Genomic DNA, 17,221 nt, shown 5'->3' with positions numbered 1-17,221 from the left:
GCATTTTAATATGACTAATTATCATAGCAAGTTGATATCTATATTTGGCATCATACCAATATGTCTGTTCGTTTGGTATCGTACTTTTGCTATAGTAACACATAGAAAACTTACTCTGTAGACCATGGCCCAGTGAAGGTAATGGGGGACCCCAAGGGATTTTCGCAAACAGGTATTTTTTGAAAATGCATAGTCCCTTGATTATAAATCAGGTTGTTTGACATTTATACGTAGGGAAGTTTACGAGTTTCGCGCAAAAACATGAAATTTGTGAAAATAATAGCTGAAAACAGGAAAAAAGTCTTTAGATCCGATATAGATGTCATTAACATTTGCAAACAAGTATTTGTAAACTTATGTAACCCTTTGATTATATATAAAGTTGTTTGACATAAGTATATGTAGGGGCATTTACGAGGTTTGAAACTAAAACACGACCTTTTCTTTTAAAATCACAGAAAATAGAAAACTTCTCCAGATCCTATATACATGTAGATGATTTGGACCTTTGAAAACAATTATTTTCTGAAAGTATGTAACCCTTTAACTATAAATCAGATGGCTTGCATGGAGACCTTTTTCGAGTTTTGGGGTAAAAACCTAAAATTTGTAAAAATGATAGTTGAAAAAAAAAACCACTAGAAAAATCTTCAGATCCGATATAGATGTCATTGACATTTGCAAACAAGTATATGTAAACTTATGTAACCCTTAGTCTGGATCATCTCGGCGTTTGTGTATACACCCGCAAAGTCGACGTATACACAAACGTCGGGATGATCCAGACTAATGTAACCCTTTGACAAGATGTTTGACATAAATATGTGGTGACATTTACGACTTAGAACTGGGGCTAAAACACAATTTTTTCTATAAAAATCGCCGGAAAATGAACAACGTCTTCAGATTATATATAGATAATAATATGGACCTTTGGAAATTTTTTTTGGGAAAGGATGTAACCCTTTTATTACAATCAGATTGTTTAACTATGCATGGAGAATTTTTCCGATCAACTTTTGGGGCAAAAACATAAAATTTGTCATAGTATTGTTAAAAAGTGGAAAAACTTCAAAAATCTTACAAACACAATATGGACATTTGCAAACATGTTGAACTTAACCCCGTGTTCATATATCGAGCTTTATTCGTTTTGTTTTAAGAAGCTACATGTAGGGATAGAGGAACAAACAACACTTTTAAAGGAGATTCGATTCAAATAGTTTTGGAGAGAAGTAAAAACTCCCGCAAGTTTCGGTCATCCGACATCGATTTTATTATAATACACGAATACTTACTGAAATGACTCATTGAATATGTAGAAATAACGTTAATTTTATTACATTTTAATGAACATTCAAAGTGACATAAACAACTACATTCGTCAATAAACATTAGAAATCGGAAATAGAGTGATAATTCAGTACTAATGTTATATTGCATGATATTTGATTTTGGTCAGCATTCATCTTAATAAGTTTTGAGGGTGGGGGGGATCTTGACGAAAACTATGTGAGTTAATCTAATCAGACATTGAACTTTTGGTATCACCTCTAAAACAATCGGCGAAAAATGTTTTGTTAATATATACGTCTAGGTATGTCAGTCTGACACCTCTGGATGGTAGGAAGGTTCACCTCCTTTAGTTGGGTCTTTAACCTGACCTGTATAAATGAGAGGCGGAAGACTCAACTGATTCGGTACGCAAGAGTTTGTTTTGCGTATGATCAGTTTTTAAATCGAGACAGGCTACTGACAAACAAGTTGATGGTGCAGGGGTTTCAACAGTCTCATTTAAAGTGAGCATTTTGCAAATTCTATGCATGGTCGTTATAACAATCTAGTTTCCCAACACAACCTATCACTAGGTCAAATGCTGCCTGACTTGTTTCATATCGATCGTAAAAACGTTCTTGGCACATTGATTTTGACTACGGATAACTCCGTTCACATGATCAAGATATAGGGTTCACGGCGGGTGTGACCGGTCGACAGGGGATGCTTACTCCTCCTAAGCACCTGATTTCACCTCTGGTATATCCAGCGGTCCTTGTCTGCCCAACTCTTTATTTTGTATTACTTATAGGAGTTATGAGATTGATCACTGTTCGTTATCTTCACCTTTTATGAAGATGAATTCTTGCCATCTGAATAAACCTGGTAGATAGCCATATTCAAACACAGTAGCCTGATTCTTGTAGCTGGCTATCAGTATTCATAACGTTTATTCCTTGAAGTAGCTGGCTACTATATTCCAAGGCGAAAAAATGCTCTTTCAAATTTCTATCAGTGCCAAATAACTGTATTTGGTGAAAAATTCAATTCTGCAGAACTGGCCTTCCAGTTTGTAAAAGCTATAAGATCCGGCGATCTCATGGCTGCCGATAAAATCCGAGCAGCTAAGTCGGCTCTCGAAGCCGAAAGAATTGGCAACTTTGTCACTACATCGGATAGTTGGATTTCATCACGGGTTCAGATCATGGAGGAGATTATTTCGAAAAAATCGGAACAAGTTGAGAATCTCCGAGATGTTCTTGAAAACTCTACCAAAAATGCTATTTTCGCAGAAACCACCTACGATGATTTTTGGGCTACAGGACTCAACTATGATCAATCCATGCACACAAATACCTCAACCTGGCCTGGAAAAAATGTACTAGGACAGATACTTGGACGTGTAGCCACAGAAGTTAAGAAAAAATCGAAAAACAAATCCAAATCTGGGTTACCTCACCCGGCTTCAGTCTCTCATGCTTGTTTATACCTGACACGATTTTTTGTCTGCTATTTTCGCTATGGAACATTTGAAGTGCATTACCCTGAATGTAAGGGGTTTAAATGGTTATCAGAAAAGAAATACATTATATCAATGGTTTAATGATAACAATATTGATGTGATTTTTCTACAAGAAACACATTTTTGTGAAAAAATAATTTTAAGTATGACTGAAGATGGTTTGATACATCCATACACTCTAATACTGACTCTGCTTATAGCAGAGGAGTATCCATTCTTTTTCATAAAAAGCTTAATTTTGACATCATAAATATACACAGATCTATTGATGGTCGTATACTTTTGATTAATATTAAAGTCAATGATATAATCATCACACTCGTAAATGTTTATGCACCCAATGATGATAAAAGTAGAATAGAATTTTTCAAAAAATTAAAAACGTGGATTTTTAAGCTAGCAGTGAGTGAAAACAATACTATACTTGCAGGGGATTTTAATACGATTTTCAATAAACAGGATAGGCATCAATCACAATCAACATATAAAGATAAAAGCTCAAAACATTTAGAAGATCTGCTATCATATTTAAACTTAGTCGATACATGGAAAATGAAACATAAAGAAAGAGAAGGATTCACGTGGTGTGACGGTAATGGAATACCTAAAAGTAGAATAGACTTTATATTCATGTCTGAAAATTTTGAGTTAGATATGTCAAATGTCTTTCTTAGAAAACCTCCAAATGCGCAAGGTAATAGAAGCTCGGATCATTTATTAATTAGATTAAACCTTTCAATGAATAAAGAAAACAGGGGTGAAGGTTTTTGGAAATTAAATACCTCGCTATTAACAGATCTAAACTACACTACCGAGTTAAAACAACTGTTAAAAGATGAACAAGAAGATTTAGAAAATATAATTGATAGTCAAACAAGATGGGAAAAGGCTAAATCTATTATCAAAGAATTTTCGGTAAATTTTTCAAAACAAAAAAGCCTAAATAGAAAACAAAAAATTACAGTGTTTAAAAAAATTTGAACTGTCAACGCATCATTTAATAGATATGAATAGAAAAAATCTCTTGATGTCGAATTAGATGAAATCTATTCGAAAACAACTAAAGGTGCATTTATTAGATCCAAAGCAAATTGGATAGAAAATGGAGAAAGGAACACATCCTACTTTTTAAGACTAGAAAAAAACAACAACAACAATCTGCCAATACAATACACGAAATTAAGGAAGATAATAAAATGATAAATAAAACTGAAGATATAATGAATTCACTTTGCAATTTTTATGAAAACTTGTATTCAACAAATCATGTCCCAGATGAAAATATAAAAAAAATATTTAGAGGATGTTGAATGTCCTCAACTAACCAATCAAGAAAAAGATATATGTGGTGATCTTCAACGGTTTCCGAATATGCAAAAGCTATAAAACAGATGAAAAACAACAAATCCCCCGGGTCTGATGGAATACCTATCGAATTCTATAAAATATTTTGGAATGACATTAAAAATTACTTTTATAAATCACTAATTACAACATTTGAAAAAGAGGAAATGACCTTTTCTAAAAAAATAATCAATTATTTCTCTGATACATAAAAGGGAGAGAAAAATGATCTTCGAAATAATGTCTTACAAATTGTGATTACAAAATTTTAGCACAAATTTTCGCTATAAGATTACAAAAAGTTATTTAAAAACTAATAAGTAAAGACCAATCCGCATACATTAAAGGTAGATATATCGGTGAAAATGCAAGACTTTTACTTGATATATTTGAATACTGTGAAACAAATAAAAAGAAGGAGCAATCTTACTTCTTGATTTTCAAAAAGCTTTCGATTCTGTAGAATGGAACTTCACATGTTCAACACCCTTAATAAATTTAATTTTGGAGAGCAATTCATAAGATGGATAAAAAATTTATATACAAATCCTGTATATTGCATAAAAATTAATGGATGGATGTCTAGGACCTGTAAAATGACCAAAGGCATTCGACAAGGATGTCCAATCTCAGCATTGCTTTTTTTATTCATCGTAGAAATAATGTCGAAAAAAATTCAAAATTCACCAGAGGTTAAAGGCTTTAGTAATGACCTTATGACTAATGAAATAAAAATACTTCAACATGCAGACGACACATCACTTTTTTTTTTTTTTTTTTTTTTTTTTTTTTTACAGGATATCAGATCTATAGAAAAAGTCATTAAAATAATTGAACACTTTGGTCAGGTATCAGGAATGCAACTCAATAAAAATAAATCTGAAGGAATACCATTAGGTCCTTTGAAAAACAGATATGATAAATTATATGATATCAATTTCACCAATGCACCCGTTAAATGCTTAGGAATATATATAGGTCATGATGCTGATCAATGTTACAATAAAAACTGCACGAAAAAAAAATAAACTAGAAAAAAAACTTACAATGTGTAATACAAGAAAATTAACCTTATATGGAAAATGTACCGTAATCAATACTTTAGCATTAACACAATTATACTATAGTGCAACTATATTGCAATATCCAAGAAAAGAATCCATAAAAAATAAAGAAAACAATCTTCAATTTCCTATGGGGCAAAAGAGAAAGGATAAAAAGATATACTTTAATTAGAAAACAAGACGAAGGAGGAATAGGTATTGTTGATATTGATTGTAAATTAAAAGCACTCAAGGCTGCTTGGGTAACAAGAATTTTCAATGAAAAACAATTATCTTTAAAATCTTTCTTTAATTCGTGTATTCTTAAAAGATTCATTACACCCGAATATCTCATAAAGACAAATACAACCAGCGCTGATGAAATAAAGCAAATTTTCAAATCATTACCAATATTTTACTGCGAAGTACTCAGTATATTGAATGAATGCAAATGTAAAACACATAAAATAAAAGAGATGACTAACGTTGAAGTATTGTCTCAAACTATATGGTTAAACAACTTGACTCGATTTAATGGTAAACTTCTTTTCTACACAGATTGGATAAAAAGTGGATTGTTATACATTAAAGACCTGTTTGATGAAAACAGAAATTTTCATGATATCAATTATTTTTCTAATATTCTTATCAACAAGTCTAACTAGATTTGCGAATATAACACACTGAAAAAGGTTATTAAACCTGTCCAAAAATATCACGATACTTCAAAACGAGTCTATATAAACATAAGAAAACAAAGTAACATTTTATTAGAAAACAAGAGAAGAATACCCCTAAACTTGATAAATAGCAAAACAATATATGATATATTTATCAAAATAATCTTTGGTAAACCCTACTGTGAGAGATTTTGGGCAAAAAGCTTCAATTTCAATTTTGAAGAAAACAAAACAAATATTTATCAATCAAAAATCACTAAAATTAAACACAAGCAATTAGCAGAATTTAATTACAAACTCTTGCAAAATGTACTTAATGCAAGGTGAAGATAACGAACAGTGATCAATCTCATAACTCCTATAAGCAATAGAAAATAGATAGTTGGGCAAACACGGACCCCTGGACACACCAGAGGTGGAATCAGGTGCTTAGGAGGAGTAAGCATCCTCTATTGACCGGTCACACCCGCCGTGAGCCCTATATCTTGATCAGGTAAACGGAGTTATCCGCAGTCAAAATCAGGGTGCCAAGAACGGCTTAACAATCGGTATGAAACACGTCAGACAGCATTTGACCCAATGCGAGGTTGTATTGACGAACTAGATCGTTATAACGACCATAGAATTTGCGAAATGCTGACTTCAATCGAGACTGTTGAAACTCCTGTACCATCAACTTGTTTGTCAGTAGCTTACCTCGATTTAAAAACTGACTATACGCAGAACAAGCTCTTACATATCGAATCAGTTGAGATATATAAACACCATATGCGGGTGATAATGGAATATTGCTACTTAAATATGGGAAGTTGACGATGGAGAAGCTGAAATCATCCCGTTTGTCATACAGTTAAGTTGTCAGTTTGTCGTTAATGTCTACTTTTAATAAAATATCTAAGTATGAAGCAGAAGTGGACGACTCTGTGGTGTCCTTTATTTCGAGCTCACAGGGATATATCAAATCGACATATGAATGGAAGCTATTATTGTTAATAGACAAAACGTCATCCATATATCTAAATGTCGAATTGAAGGCCACAGCGAGAGATTTTTTCTTCTCGCGTAGACGTTTTTGAATAAATTCTGATGAATATAGAAACAGGTCAGCTAACAAAGGAGCACAATTCGTGACCATGGGAATTCCAACAGACTGTTGGAAGACCTGATCACCAAAGACCACGAAGATATTGTCAATGAGGAAGTCTAGCATATTTTTTATTTCAACTTTAGAGTACTTGTGCGTGGAATCAGAGTGGTGTTTAACAAAGTAAGTTTTTGAATGACTGATCATTAGATATGAATATTTCCCTTTTCCGTTTTTGTTGAAGAAGCAACTGTGTATGATGTTAAAAAGTCTAGGCTTTAATTTATCGTGAGGAATGGTCGTGTATAGTGTTGAAAAGTCCTAGGTTTTAATGTTATTGATTTGGGAAAAATTCTGCGATCTGTTCACATATGGAATAAGAACGTATCTAATCAATGCCCGTCTTGCCAAACACTCGAAAACACAAAACATTTAATCTTTGAGTGTAGAAACGTACAATTAATATGGAATAAATTAGAAAATCATTTGAAATTTAATTTAAAATGGAAACATGTTGCATTAGGATTTTTTCATGAAGAAAATAAAACTACCACTTCAATAAATCATTTATTATCATATACAGCTTATTACATATATAAAATAAAGATGAAGTTAAGATATGAAAATAAAGAAGAAAATATTAATGATATTTCCTATTTTGTATAAACAATCTTAATGTACCAATATGAGACTTATAAAACACTGAATTTCAACTTCAATCATAAATGGTTATATGATATTTCTATGACTTTGTGATGATAATAATAAAAAATAGTCAGACTATCTGAAGGGATCCCCATCCGGGCAATGGTAATATTCTACAGTCTGAAAACGCCTGTCCATATTCATGGAGTTCGCGCATCAATAATGAAAAAACTTTGAATGAATTTTTTTATGATTGAAATTAACCAAAGCACTTCTGCACAGGTATGGTTTGAATATGGAATTATGTCTACCTTCTTTCAGGGGAAGACATATTGTTTTTGTACTTTCCGTCCATCTGTCTGTCACAAAATCTTGTGAATGCTTCTCCTGTATGGCTTATCGGATAGATTTGAAACTTTGTTCAATGCTTCATTGTCATTTGTAGATGTGCATATTTGTGGGACGGGAGGATCCAATTATTTTCATAAAAGTTATAGTGGATCTAAGAGGGGTGGAGGATGTAAAATAGCTTGTGAACACTTCTCCTATATGGCTTATCGGATAGATTTGAAACTTTGTTCAATGCTTCATTGTCATTTGTAGATGTGCATATTTGTGGGACGGGAGGATCCAATTATTTTCATAAAAGTTATAGTGGATCTAAGAGGGGTGGAAGATGTAAAATAGCTTGTGAACACTTCTCCTATATGGCTTATCGGATATATTTGAAACTTTGTGCAATGCTTCATTGCCATTTGTAGATGTGCATATTTGTGGGACTGGAGGATCCAAATATATAGTGGATCTAAGAGGGGAAAATATGGACATTGTGTGTTTAAGGCTGTTCCCTACAGGTAGCATGGCTTATTGAAAAATATCTCTACCATATTTGTATATATTTGATATAGTATTATGAATATCGAATTTATGTATATGAATGTATATCTATATGTATGCGTATATATATGTCTTATATATTCATTTTCTTAAAAGTAATATCGTATATATATATATATATATATATATATATATATATATATATATATATATATACACGTATGTAATTAATAAAGAAATACATCCAATCCAATTGGCCCCTGTCACCATAGGTGAGGAAATAGTGGGAATATCCTAGGATATTTTATCCCAACCAAACTTGTATGCTTCCAAATAATATATATATATATATTAAAAAAAAGACATTGCAATGCTACCATAACCAATAAGTCTAAAATATAGCAGTACCACTACTTCTAGGGAATAACAATGCCATTAATATTAATTTGTTTTTAAATGTAATCAATTACCAAATGCACTGTTTATATGTCTTAGTTATATTTAGTCATTATCAGCGTTTGAAAATTATTAATCTAAAAGACGATTTCCGTCTTGTTTGAAGGTCTGAAAATATTTCTTGTGACACTGAGTAACTCTTCATAGGGGGCAGATAATATAAGGTATATTACTGTTAGTAATACCAGCAGGGGGCACTTTGAATCATCATTTATCTTAAATGATATTCATTATTGCTTTTGATTATAAGTAAGACTATTAACATCACTAGAGTAATTGAACAGGCTGAGTATTAAGAACACTAATACCATGTTTAATCAACAATGTATTAAAGAAGACGTTGATTGAATTGCTTATGTTGATGTATTTTTATTTCATTAGCACCGATTTTGAAAATCAAAGAATGTATTGGAACTATCTATTTTATGCAGTTGTGTTTGGATAATTTCATTGAAAATTTTAGATAATGTTACTTGTTATTTGCATTAGATATACATTAATCTTTAGATTGATGAATTTCGTATACATCATAGTGTAATGGTTGAAATACATGAAGTTTAGTCTGGACCATGGATGTGATGCATACATTTAGGCCAATAACAATGGAAAAAGTTTAAGATTCTCTTCTCTTCTGAAATATAGAAAGATTTTAAAACATTCAAGATGTGTCTTTGTGTTTGGTCATCGTTATAAATAGATGTAAATTACTTTTTATTATTGTTTGTATATTTTGTTTGATTCAGCAAAATCAGAAAAAAATCGATTTTGCAATAATATATACATGTACCACTTCAGTAACTCTTTGGGCCAAAATATTACTGACCACATAAGGCCAATTCTATATTAAACTACAAACTTTTGAGGGCGTGGGTTCGTATCGAATTTCAATTTAATTTGTACACAACATGTTACAGCGTAACATGATTGTATACATTAGTATGTCTATATACTATATATACAAGCTTGTCAAGTACCCACCAAAGGACAATTAAACTTAGTCTTTATTGAATTTACCGAAGTTACTAACGACGTTATATTAAAGGTAAGTAAGAAAATACTTCATTTGTTTGCACACTTGTTTACGAAAACATTTGCTCCAAAAAAAATTCTAATTTTATTTTGAATTGTTAAGTTCAGTTGCAAAAATTGAATAAAATCGATATTTGGTTTTAACATAGTTATGAGTTTCATTTATTAATTATTATTCAAAAATTGCGTGATATAACAGGTAATGGAATTTGAAAGTGTAAATGGTATCATGAAATGTACATATATCTGTACTATAAGATTTTGCAGAATGTACATATATATATAAATCTATATATCCTAATCATATGTGTACCTTGGTGTTTTAATTTAAAATTTTCTAGCAGCATGGTATGTCGTACCGAAGACAAGGGTAGCATTTACAATTTCTGAACTGATAAAACTTTCTTAATCAAATAAACGGATTACGTCCTTGTTAGAGTGGGAGTCATCGAATAGTTGTATGGTTCTTTTGATAAAAAAATGCACAATTTCCAAAGGGAAATGTACTTAGAATTTCCAAAAATATGTCACTGTCTTTGGAAACTCTAATATTGTTCAAATCTGTGACAATCTTTTGAGTTTAGACACTTACAGTTATGATCGTGATAAACTTTCCTGTTTTACATTTTAAAGGCTAGTTTGAAATGTAAATCAAAATGTGGTTTAGATGAAAGGTGAAGATAACGAACAGTGATCAATCTCATAACTCCTATAAGCAATACAAAATAGAGAGGTGGGCAAACACGGACCTAATCCCAACCATATCCTGTCCATTCTATTGCTAGCTGTACTGAAATTCAACTTCATTTCATTATTCACAACTCTACTCAATAACTTTTTTCTTTTATAAAGAATATCATTATGATTTACAGAATGTTTTGGAACCCGTTTTTGAGAATATCCCTTTTGGTACTCCTGGTACCTTTGATATTGTGTGAGAAAGTATCACCGAAACCTGGCCTGAAAGGATTCAGAGAGGATTACAAAAGTATTACCGAAACTTGTCAGGCTGTTGGATTCATCAAGAAGTGTCAAAGTAACACCGGTAAGGAAATGTTACGTTGCTGACAGAAATGACAATAGAAATATCAATAAGATTATACTAAACTGATTACAAATAATATATGTGGACGTACTCTGCAACAATAGGGTAGTTAGAGTTGTAAAAACTCCGTCTATTATTCATGTTATTTTTGTTGTGCATTGTTAACAGGATAACGCAAAAATAGATTGCATTTATTTACCATACTCAAAGGGGGATTTATAAGTATACGTCATGCAATTAGGTTGGGAGTTAGTATGATGTAGATGCAAAAGGTGAAGATAAGAACAGTGATCAACCCAATAAATCCTTTTAATGAATACACAATCGAAAACAGAGAACACAAGAAAAGACACATGGAGTCTAGGAGGAATAAGGATTTTCTGTTGATCAGTCACACCCGTCATGAGTTCTATATATCATCCAGGTAAACGGAGTAATCCGTAATCAACAGTCTAATATTTGGTATGAAACACGTCAGATAGTATTCGTGTTGCTGTATATGCAAACAAGATCATTATAACAATGACCATATGATTAGCAAAATGATGTCTTTAAACGACACTGTTGAAATGTATATGACATCCTATTTGTTAAGCGAAAGGTGAAGATAACGAACAGTGGTCAATCTTATAACTCATATAAGCAATACAGAACAAGAGAGTTGGACAAACACAAACCCCTAGATATACCAGATGCCTAATAGGAGTAAGCATCCCCTATCGACCGGTTACACCCGCCGTGAGCCCTATATCTTGATCAGATAAACGGAGTAATCCGTAGTCAAAATCAGTGTGCCAAGAACGGCCGAACAAGTCTGTGTCGGTTTAAAAGGTGATCATACAAAGAATATTATCTTACAGATCGAATCAATTGGGAGAAATAAACACCCTATGGTAATTATAAATGGAATATTTCTACATAGAATAGAATTTGGAGAGTTGACGATGAAGAAGTTACGGTGTTAGAACTAAATCATTTCTTTCAACAGGGAGTACTCAGGATGCACTTAAAGATTTGTGGGCATTAACATCTCATTTTAGATAGTTTAGGGATTATGATAAATCCGTGGGTCATCTTATATCTTGCGATCTATACCAATATATAGATCGCGAAAGTCCTGTTAGGGTATGAGAAATTACGATGAATCTGGATATTTCATTGAGAATTGGCGTTTACATGTAACTCTTCAAGTTTAGTGATTTGTGTGTATGTATCAGTAAAATATTGTAGGTAAATCTATGGTTGCGTTTGATGTCCGAATGAGAAATCATAGGAGGAATCTTGGCAAAGGTTCAAAGGTTGTATTTGATAAGGTGGACCTGAATGAGGGACAGGGATACGACGCTTCCTCGGGAGTCTTCACGGCCCCTCACAGCGGAATTTACGTTTTCGACTGGACAACTCTGACTTTGCCAGGCAAAAATGCTTTCACTTCCGTCGTTGTAAATGGCTCCTATAAGTCATGGAATTACTGCAATGACCGTACCAAGAATTTATGGCTTCCTTGCAGCAAGATGACGGTGGTAAAACTGAAACAAGGAGACAAAGTTTGGATTGGAGTTAACAGTGGAACTGCAGACATACATAAGCAATACACATCGTTTTCCGGTTATAAACTGTAAATATTTTTGTATTAAAGAAATTGTTGATTGAATTCCTTGTCTTGACATTACTTTTAGCATTGACTGCAGGTTTTGGATTAGCATCAACTCTCGAGTTAAAAAAAGCTATTCGCGTTTGAAAGAAATTTTCTGTACCTTTATGTTTGTTATTTAAAACAAAGAATACTATTAAATAATGTCACCGATAAGACAATCTTGATATCGAACTTATAATTTATTAAGCTTGTTCTGTTGTTTCATTGGTATTCAGGGACATTGATTTTTGTGGATGGAGCAAAATCCTTTGTTTCGAGGATACATAAATTCGGGGACAACGATAAGAAAGGGGAAATTAAAAAAATATGTCTGTTTCCGCAGTTGGAACTTCCTGGTGTGTTTACTATTGAATGATGAGTGAGTGTAAAAGAATGCAAGCCCCGATCTTGACTAAGGGAACGATATCAAGAATAAAACAAGAAAATATATTTTGTATGGATTTCACCTACTTTAACTGATATGATGATATTTTAACAACCTATTCCTGAATCATGAATACAGTATAAAGAAGTTTTGAAGGATCATTATTATGAATGATATGCCAAGAACGTTTGTGCTGGTGTTGAAAGTGACACCGATTCCTCCTCGCTGGCTGATATCAGCACGTCAATAATCAAGACCATCCACGTGCACTGGGCTATCACCATGCATGAAACAATAAATGACAAACAACTACTAATTTACAAGAGCTTCGATACAATTTATCTTACATAAAATGTAAACAAAAGGAATCAGTTTTAATGAAGATTTTTCTTTCCAATTGAAAGAGTTAGCTACTAGTAAACAATTACTACCAACTGGCTACTTTTAGCAATAGATAAAAAAAACCCTCTAAAATATGATTACTAGTAACCAGCTATTTAAAGTAAGAAAAAGAAGGTAACGAAAGGTGAAAATAACGAACAGCTAATAGTAGCCAGCTACTTCAAGGGATAAAGGCTATGGATACTCATTGGAAGCTACAAGAAACATGTTACTGTGTTCGAATATGATTATCTATCGGGCTTATTTAGATGGCAAAGATTCATCTTCATATCAAAATATGTTTTGGAATGGAATATTTCATGCTTGATTGTGCAAGCTACTAAACCTTTACAGCAGAAATTATGAATAATTTTCAAGTTGAGTGTAGTTGGTTGATTGATTGTACATTGTTTAACATCCCGTTCAAGAATTTTTCACTCATATGGAGACGTCACCATTGTCGGCGAGGGGTTGAACATTTTAGGTCTATGCTCAGCGCTTGCGGCCTTTGAGCAGAGAGGGATCTTTATCATGCCACTCTGATTTTTTCCGGTCTTATCTGAAGGATCGTCCCACTTGGTCGACTCTTACGACAAGAAAGTGATACTGAGGACCTATCATAATCCGGATCCCCACTGCCAAAGTGTAACATTCTAAGAGTGGGTATTTACTATGCAGAAATATTCAATTTAGGGTAAAATACATGACGAGAAATGAATTTCAAATCTGAAAATGAGTTTATACGTTGTTATGAAAGAAATCATGAACTTCTGCATCCACTTACAGTATATACAAAGAGAACTGATGTAATGAAATCAACATGCCATCACTATTTAGATATAACGCCTAGTGATACCAACTACACATTGTACGTCTCGATTGAAAATCCCTAGACTTTCAAATTTCCTTTAAAAATCCTAAGTAACTGAGTTTATACATTAAAATTACTTCCAGATATGAATCCAAAGACGCAGTTTTCCACCACAGCTTAAGGAAATCAGCTATTTTCGCCTTTAGACAAAAAGTACCCCATAATTTCAGCATTTTAATTAAAAACCTTTCGGAGTTGAGTGTTAGTGAAAGGTGAAGATAACGAACAGCGAGCAACCTCACAACTCCCATAAGCATTTGTGTGAAATATATGATTAATTCGGTAAGATATGAATATCACAAGTAGGAAATTGGACATATGGATATGCATCAATTTTCAGATATCACGTGAGTTTAAGGACATCAGCTACATCCACATTTTGATGGAAGATACTCTTAAATGTCTACGCACGGAGAGACGTGATTATATTATACACGAACATCTGAAGAAGGTAATTTTAAAGAATAAAACATATGATCAATTTGGGGGTATAGACAGGACAAGGAGGGATTTAGTTATTTGAATATGCCATCAATTATTGGTATTTTAGGCTTAAGTAAATCATCAGCTGATTATACCTTTTGAAACAAGGTACCCCATATGTCCAGCTTTGTTATGAAAGCCTAACGGACATGCGTGTTTGTGGTATTTTCAAGATTAATACACATGACAAGGATGAATTTGGATACCTAAATGTCATTAATTTTCAAATATCTAACTTCAGGAGATCAGCCACTTATACCTTTTGAAAGAAATTAACCTATTTCAAGTTCTTCGTAAAAACCTTTTAAAAGAGCTGCGTTTTTGTATGAAATATATGATTAATCAGGTGGTTATCTGATAATGTCGTTAATTTTTAGATGTCACGCTTTTTAAAGGAAATCAGCAACTTAGATTTTTTGAAGATGAGAATCCTTATATTTCAAGCTTTTACTGTAAAACCTTTGCGTGTTTATATTGTACCTGAGGTCTATTTTTCTCATGATGAAATTTAACTGCATTTATAACTCAGATATAAACAATTACAAGTTAACAATGAGAAAATCTATTGTCTTAGTTGATGAGCAATATTCAGTATTATGCTATATGTAGAAGGACGAAAAAAGGTGGGATTAAAAGGTCGACTGCCACCCTAAAAAGTAGGATCTGGACGGTAACTTGGTAATAATTTCCATTTCAGAATTTAAGAAATTCGTGTCTAATGATTTACCCAACTTACATATCGAATTATCACCGCTCACTGCTATATCATCTGCTTTCTCTTGTGTTTGAACGCCCCTGGGTGTCGTCTGTCGCCGGTACATGTACAAATACCTTTTAGACCGGATACCCAACGTTACCAATGTACACTGTGACGTACTGCACACATGACATCACGTTCTTCTTTGGTTATCATGCCAAATTTGGAACCCGAAAGTATAGAGTAACCAATTTTGATTAGGTAGGCTGTACAATTTACAAATACAACAAAATACGTAAAAGCATTTAGTGTCGGTGAATAAAATTTATACAAACAAGGTAATGAAACATCAATGGTTGATTGCAGATATATTTTGTTAATATATGTGCCAATACAATCTATCATTAGGTCAATAACCTATCAAATGGACACAATGACTTGGACTACTGATAACTACTGATAACTCCGTTTACCTGATCAAGATATGGGGCTCACGGCGTGTGCGACCGGTCGAAAGGAGATTTTTGCTGCTCCTAAACACCTGATTCCACCTCTGGTATATCCAGACGTCCGTGCCCAACTCTTAATTTGCATTGCTTATAGGCGTTATAAGATTGACACTGTTCGTTATTTTCACCTTTCATTGATTAAATAACCGAGTAGTCAACCGAAAATCTGTCTTCCGCCTTTCATTTACATGTATACAGGTTAAGTTGCTGGCTATTCCCGAAGTGAAAGAGGTGGACATTTCTAGAACTCAGAAGTGTCAGACTGACATACCTAGACGTGTATATTATCAACATATTTCTCGCTGAATGTTTTAGGGGAGGGATCAAAAGTTTAATGTCTAATTAAAAAGTTGATTCACATAGTTTTCAACATAACCCTCTCCAACTCTCAAAATTTAATACGATGAATGCTGACCAAAATCAAATATCATGAAATATAATACAATATTACTGAAATATCACTCTATATCCGTTTTCTAATGTTTATTGCTGTATGTAGGAATGTAATTAACGTTATTTCTAAAAAATTAATTTTAATTGTTATCAACCTAACAAATTTATATGGTATTAAGAAAATGCGTTATATCTGTTAGTCCCCAAGGGTCTTTACACTAAAGTAGCTAAGTACTGTGATACTAGCTTGAAAATACGGATGTATATTTAAAACCTGTGGTAAAATTTAGAAATTCATTTCAAAACTAAGGATTATATCTCTCTAATCCTTGGACTAATTTGACTCCAGTCTTTGGCACTCTGTTTTTTTTTTAGTTCTTACAAGTTTCTTGTTATTTCGGATTTCCAATATTTCGGCTTGAACATCATTGAAGAGACATTTATTTGTCGAAATGCGCATCTGGTGCATCAAAATTGGTACCGTATAAGTTTTACATCTATAAAATATTCTTCTATACTCATCTAAACTAATTTCAAAGCGTATGATGAAGAAGGCGCTTCTAACAAAACTGTGGAATTCATGACACCTGTGTCAGGGGTTCTAGTACTAGGGTTGGGGCTCTATATCTAAACATTGAAACGACATTCCTTTAAAATCGTTTTGACTCCTTGACATCAAGCAACCAGAGTGAGTACATAGTAATGGAGACATGATCTGCCTCTGTGTGAATCTCATGTCCCTTGTGTCAAGGATTATAGAGGACTCTTATAGTGAAAATACGTCATTCCGTTTAGAATAGTCGTATGTATTCTCGAACACCAATCAATCAAACTTAGAACATGGTAATTATGAGGAGAGAGGCCTCTACATATACCATTCATACCCCTGGGTTAGGGACTGTAGTA

General features: G+C 33.0%; 1 protein-coding gene across 1 annotated transcript; it reads left to right on the top strand.

Annotated features, from left to right (window-relative positions):
• The first annotated feature begins 9,865 nt into the window (after positions 1-9,865).
• On the top strand, positions 9,866-12,614 carry LOC125661506 (complement C1q tumor necrosis factor-related protein 2-like). Its single transcript, XM_048893530.2, has 3 exons — positions 9,866-9,928; positions 10,788-10,960; positions 12,191-12,614. The coding sequence occupies exons 2-3, from the start codon at positions 10,789-10,791 to the stop codon at positions 12,580-12,582; spliced, it is 564 nt and encodes a 187-aa protein (XP_048749487.2). The 5' UTR covers positions 9,866-9,928; position 10,788; the 3' UTR covers positions 12,583-12,614.
• Positions 12,615-17,221: the final 4,607 nt, after the last annotated feature.

The sequence above is a fragment of the Ostrea edulis genome, chromosome 1 (assembly GCF_947568905.1).
Source record: "Ostrea edulis chromosome 1, xbOstEdul1.1, whole genome shotgun sequence".
In the NCBI taxonomy this organism is placed as follows: Eukaryota; Metazoa; Mollusca; class Bivalvia; order Ostreida; family Ostreidae; genus Ostrea; species Ostrea edulis.
This window is presented reverse-complemented; position numbering and strand designations above follow the sequence as displayed.